This window comes from Amblyomma maculatum, chromosome 5 (genome assembly GCF_055883805.1).
Source record: "Amblyomma maculatum isolate TAMU_Amacu chromosome 5, ASM5588380v1, whole genome shotgun sequence".
NCBI classification, from domain to species: domain Eukaryota; kingdom Metazoa; phylum Arthropoda; class Arachnida; order Ixodida; family Ixodidae; genus Amblyomma; species Amblyomma maculatum.
Genome location: NC_139348.1, coordinates 68,374,505 through 68,380,952, shown reverse-complemented (window position 1 = coordinate 68,380,952; position 6,448 = coordinate 68,374,505). Strand labels below are relative to the sequence as shown.

At 46.5% G+C, this 6,448-nt stretch overlaps 1 protein-coding gene across 1 annotated transcript; it reads right to left on the bottom strand.

Moving 5' to 3' along the window:
- Positions 1-667: 667 nt before the first annotated feature.
- On the bottom strand, positions 668-1,835 carry LOC146188456 (uncharacterized). Its single transcript, XM_084603781.1, has 2 exons — positions 1,533-1,835; positions 668-1,472 (listed from the first exon to the last, which is right to left on the bottom strand). Exons 1-2 carry the CDS (start codon positions 1,823-1,825, stop codon positions 776-778), a joined length of 990 nt encoding a protein of 329 aa, XP_084459907.1. The 5' UTR covers positions 1,826-1,835; the 3' UTR covers positions 668-775.
- Between the last annotated feature and the right edge of the window lie 4,613 nt (positions 1,836-6,448).

Genomic DNA, 6,448 nt, shown 5'->3' with positions numbered 1-6,448 from the left:
ATCTATGAAGACACACAGTTTTGCAGTAGAATGCTGCAACGTTGTGCGCTTTACTTTAAGCTGGTCATTTTGCCAGAATTATGCTACCGCTATTGGACTGAAAAACTTTGTATACAGCCACAAGAGGTTAGTGATGAAGACTCGGCACCACAGGATGAGGTGTACTGTGTATGTAGCGGTCCCGAATCAGGCAGAATGGTCATGTGTGACAGCAAGACGTGCAAACGTGTTTGGTTCCACTATCAATGTTTTGGTCTGAACAGGGCACCTAAGGGGAAAAAATGGTACTGCCCCGAGTGCACAGAGCAAATTAAGGCCTAATGTGTTTGTAGCAACTGACAAACTTTCATCTTTGTGTAAAAGTGAGATGCACGTGGAGAACATGTGAAGGAAATAAACAGTGTGGTATCTGCAGTGTGCATCAGTTTCACTGCTGAGTGCGATTCCCTCTGCCTTTTCGCAGGGAAAGTAACAAAAAAAATTGAGAACACCTTTATTTACAGCCATTTTCTAAGTGTACTTGCATCACTTAAGAAATAAATGTCCCACCATTGCTTGGTGGGACATTGTCATACATAATACAAACAATGGCACATAGCAAGGCCGTAAATTCTTTGAACTTGTAATCTGTGTCGCACAGATTAAATCAATCAGAATCCATGCAGAGAGAATGATGGGACACATTTTATCCTAGCTCACTCTTAGGAGAAATGCACTGTTTCGTGTGCTTTTTGTCCTTCAAATGACTGCTTATGCGAAACAATGGTGTGTGATTTCACCCAAATGGCACAGTTGAGTTGTTCATATTGCACAGTGCTGCACAAACAAAAACAGTCTTGTCGAGTACTGTTGGCCCATTTTCTTCCGCAGCGAGTACTTCTACAGGGAGTGTGTGCTTTAAGATTTTATACTTGTTACGCACAAGTCCAATCACTCTTTCGACATGGATCCTCACGTTTGCTATTTTTCGAGTCTTTTCTACATCAACAGCAGATAGTTGCTGCTTACCTCTAGTGAAAGCAGGCATGGCCAGCTTTGCACAATGTAAACCTACACTGTCGGCAATTGTGAATCCCCGATCAGCTAGAACTATATCCCCTGGTGAAAGGTTGTTGAGAACACCACATGTCTCTGCAATAACTTTATCGCTAGTCCGGCCGCACCATCCTCTAGATATAAATGTGACAACACCTTGTGGTGTGATACCAATGAGATATTTTACAGTATTGTGGCTTTTGTAGTGTGAATAAGTATGCGATCGGGGCAACATCGATGAAGGCCGCTCAATGAATATCTCAAAGCAGTCGAGGACAACAACCACTTCCACACCAAATGACTTGCGAAATGTCATGGGCATGGTTGTCCGAAGTGTCTCGCGTTCAGGCCAGTGCACAGTACGGGAAAGCCGCACGTAGGCCATGTCCAGCCACTTGTTGAAAATCCTTGATACTGTGGATTGTGACACATGGAACCTGAAAATATAAAGGGTGTCAGCAACTTGCATCACAAGAAAGCAAATAACAAGGTTATACCTGTAGGCCAAATCTTGAAGAGGAGTGTTGAGCCGAAGGCGGATTAAAAAAATGAAAAATTTTTGGAATGCCGTTAAACTGTTCCGGCTTGAGTGCATCACACCTTCCTTTAGTACGTTGAAGAAGGCAAGCAGTATTGTAAAGTCGGGCAGTCCAGTGTAAAACTGGACCATGTCCTCTCTTGTTTCTAGGATGTCTTCTGATAAAATGTGCATGCCAAGCTTCTCTTTTGTGGATGCAAGCTCTGAGAGGAGATGCCTGTTTTCTTCCTCGAGCTGTCCTAGGTTAGCCATCGTTAACTCGGTGACTTGACTGGAGTCAGCCTTCCCTGAAAAAATGCAGATAAGCATGATCATAGTACCAGGAATTTCTTCCAAACGGAATACATTTCATGCCATTACTTGAACATATGTAACTATCGATTCAGAGTTTGCCAAAATACAGTGCTACTATAAACATGTTTGTATTTGTTGCTGCAATAGGATCTTGTTGAAACCTTTATTCCTGTTGACGTAATTCTATATTATTTGAATGTGTACACATTGTTCACTATTGCCTGTTTTTTTTTTTCATTGCTCACATATCAGGATGCATTCATCAACTGACTTATTTTTATGGTACTTATCTTTATGCTTGTAAAAGGCTACACAATTTTTCGTTATTGACACATGGGTACGCAATTCTGTGCATTTATTGCATGGTCCCAAACTAGCAGCTTGCTAAGGTCGCAGGGGCTTTTGTCACTCGTTCTTGTACCACTATTTCCAAACGGAATAGAGTGAATTGAATTGATATACAGAATAAAACTTGTATTACTTATTACCTGTACTTTCACAGACTTCCATAGAAACCGGCGGCTGAGCCGATTCTTCATCCTCGGCAGATGAAACTGTGTCCTCGGAAAGAACATTATCCGTCATTGTGTTCGGGCTCACTTGACATTCTCTGAGGGGACTGGATCTTCTTTCTGAGCGTCTTTGCTTTCTCTTGTACCTGGAAATATTAACGCATAAGCATGAACAGACTCATGGTGACTGAAAACAGTGCTGCTACACAAGCCCTTCCTCTCGATGAACCAACTAGCCCAACATTTTTTTTTTTGAAAGTGAAAGTTAATGACCTTGAACATATTTACACAGTGCATAAAAATAGGCAAGGGTCCCATAGCCAGAAGACTGCACTGGAGCCCTCGGCAAAGAAGAGTGCAGGAAATGTCTGGCCGCAACCGCAAAACTGGCCTTCAGGACACACAAAATTTGATTTGATCAAATTAGGTGTCCAACCTAATTTTAGTATCAGTGATAATCTCAAAATTTGGGTGGTCTGACCCCACCCGCAGAATTTGCCCCCTGGACAGCCAAAATTTCTCCTCGTCATATGACTAGGTATTGAAGTGTTGGTCATAATATGACCAACACTGATGTCTAACCTAAATCAAGTAAGTCCACTGACTTCCATATTTAGGTGGGCCACCCCCAGAACTTGGCCTGCTTACACATTCTTTGTGCAAAGGAGGCTACATACAACCCTAGAATTCTTATCGTCAGTGAAACATGCATGAGCCACCAAAATTAGTGAAGTCCTCAATAATTTTGTGCTGAAGGCATAAACCACTTGAACATAGGAATATTTTTGTAGGGTAACTGGCACCTGGAGAAATAAGAACACCTACCTGGAAGCCAAACTTCCAGAGTCCACATGTTTGCCATGCCCTAAGTGAAGAGATGGTGCCCAGTCTGGGTCTGCCTCGGCCATTGCATATGCTGGTCGGTCTGCAAAAAATAAACTGTCAACCTTTAAACAACTGCATTCATCAGAGTGTTCCATGTATGCTGGAATTTTACATACGAAAACTACAATAAAGTAGAGAGGTCTAGCTTATTCTACTGCTCTAGGTCTCTTTATCGAGTTCTGCACTTTTTCGAGTTGTGCTCATACGTGTTCGCGGAAGTGCAGTCGCGGAAAACGCGAGACGCACGGGTCATCAGTAGAACCGACAAATCTACAGCGCTGGTTCAGAAGGACGCAGTCCGATCTCCTGCCAAAATTAATCGGAACGCGTTTCTCCTTCTACCGTGCATATGTGTACACGTCCGCACAGCGCTACTCAATTGAGGCATAATAACAACGTTTGCTACATTCGGCACAGAGCTTATTCCTTTTTGAAACAATGTACAAAACACAGCAATCATTCAAGCGCTAACATCAATAAATTGGACGAAAGTGCCGTGTCGAGGTCGTCGCGCGGATGCTAGGTTTTAGTAGCGACTGTCGCTGACCCTTGCCACCTACGAGACGGTACTGCTGAGCTGCGCTGGTCATCGTTAAATGTACATTGAACTGGCAATAACTCATCTAGGCATCTTAATTCGCTCACCTGAGATGAAGTGCTTGCCGCAGACTCGGTAGTGATTTGCTGAGTGGTTCAAGTCCTTGCGGTTAATCCGGCGAAACCACTCTGCCCTCCTACGAGCAGTCGTCTCTTCGGTCTTCCGGCACTGGTTTTTTACAACCTTAGGTATGGAAAAGAAGCCCACCTGTGCGACATTTTGGTCGCCGGGCTTCTTTTTTGTGTGGTTGCTGCAGCCAAACACAACGCAGTTCACCATTCTCGCGTGTGCAACACGCCGGCACCGCAGGTACTCGTGAACATGCAATGATAGTTTTGACACTCGTAACAACCAAAGACGGCAGCACTGCGAACACGTTGCTCACATTGACGGATGCGTGCACGCTAAGACAGGTTGAATGATGAATCCGCGGGCTCCAAAAACACAGCTAACTTATCCGGACGGCCATCTTGCCGGATAACTGGAACGGAATGACCGTAAGCATGGCGCGCAAGCCGGAATGACGGTGGCGCCATCTCGGGGATCAGGCCCCAGTGCATACCCCCTATAGTCTGAAGCTCACACTTTAATCACAGTTAAATAATGGCGATGAATTAAGATTTGAAAATAGTCAAATGCAATTGCACTCGACGTAACGATAAATCCTGCAATTTTGATCGTGTTCAGCAGGAGGACGCTCTTGAAAAGCTGCTTTGTCGATATTCCTCAAGCATGCAGTGCTCTATAAACATACGTGGGGACCAAGAAGCGGCCCGTCAAGTTTGGCAGCCTCCACAGCCGCCGTTAGGCAACCTTGCACCCAGCTGTCACCACTCCAAAAGAGGGACATGTAGGCTCTCTAGCTGGGAAGGTAGGTCAACGCCGCTTGCGGCGGGGGCTAGCCAGCCACCAATTTTTATCTGTTGTAGGCCGTCATTGCACCTGCCACCGCTTAGGCGGTTGACGACAGCTTTGCGGCGTGCGTTTGCGGCGTGGAAGGGAAAGGCGCGGTAAACTATCTCACCTGTTTTCTGTGGACACCTCAACCGCGCCGTAAGGGAAGGGAGGAAGGTGCGAGTGAAGGTGGAAAGAGAGAAAGAGGAGCCGTAGTGGAGGGCTACCGAGTAATTTCGACCACCTGGGGATCTTTAACGTGCGCTGACATCGCACAGCACACGACGCCTCTTCGTTTCGCCTCCATCAAAACGCAGCCGCCGAGGTCGGGTTTGAGCCCGGTTACTCCGGCAGAGTAGCTGCCTGATTGTTTGATGCTAGCAAGCACCACCGCGCAGATCACGCGAGTGACAGCAAGAATCTCCAACAGAAGACGAGGCATGTCCGAGGAGGACACATGTAGGCTAGTACAGGCCCTCGTTGTAAGCCGAATTATATATGGCGTCCCCTACCAAATTCCGCTCGAACAGGAAAAAGAACAACTGGAGGCAATCCTGAGGAAAGCCTACAAATGCGCTCTTGGACTACCGGTCAACACCTCGACCGAAAAACTCAATAAACTGGGCATAAACAACACAGTGCAAGAGCACATCGAGGCCCACCTTCTCGTGCAGAAAATAAGACTCATGCAGACGCAAACGGGAAGGAACACGCTAAATATACTGGGCATGAGAAATGCTTGCAGAGAAATAAACAGCACGGGCAGCATACCGAAAGAAATAAGAGAGATCATTAAGGCCAACCCGATTCCGAAAAACATGCATCCGAAAATACACAAGGCCAGAAGAGAGGCAAGATCCGAGGCACACGAAAGAAGCCTCGCAGGGAAAAAAAACATTGTACGTCGACGCGACCACATACAAAGAACAACGCGGAGAGGTAGCCAGTGTGGTTGATCAGCTTAAAGAAGTCAACTGCACCTCGATCAAGAGCAACAACATTCTCGAGGCTGAGGAAGCGGCAATCGCTCTCGCTATCACCCACCAGGGTGAGGAGGCTACCACAAAAATAATTACGGACTCGCAAAAAGCATGCAGAAGGTATAGCAGCGGACGCATATCCACTGTGGCCATCCGCATACTCAAGGCAAGAAAAATCAGCTTTTCGAGATTCTTCATAATGTGGACACCAGGCCTGTCAAAGGTAACCAACGTGCCGACGCCAATGCCCGAGCATACGCCAACCGGGGGGCGCACAACGACGGGGAACCGGACACAGTCACTAAACGCTATGGAGCCATCCTTGAACATCAAAGAGCCTTAAGGAGGATCTATCCACCTCCCCACGAAGACCTCAATAGAGAGCAGTCGGTTGCCTGGAGACAGCTACAGACTAACACATACCCCAATCTTAGTCTACTCAGTAAAATGAAAATAAATGCCCACTATGCGGAGAACCCCCTACACTCTACCATGTTACATGGGCCTGTCAAGAAAGACAGGTAGCACCAATAAACACCACACCAACACCGGAGCAGTGGGAGGCTGCGCTGCCTGCTCGACGCCTGACGACCAGCTCAAGCTGATTGACAGAGCGCGCAAGACGGCATAGGCCACTGGGGCCCTGGACTGAGGGCCCCACCAACGCCGGAATTCCCTTTGTGTAAATAAAGTTTTTCATTCATTCATTCCG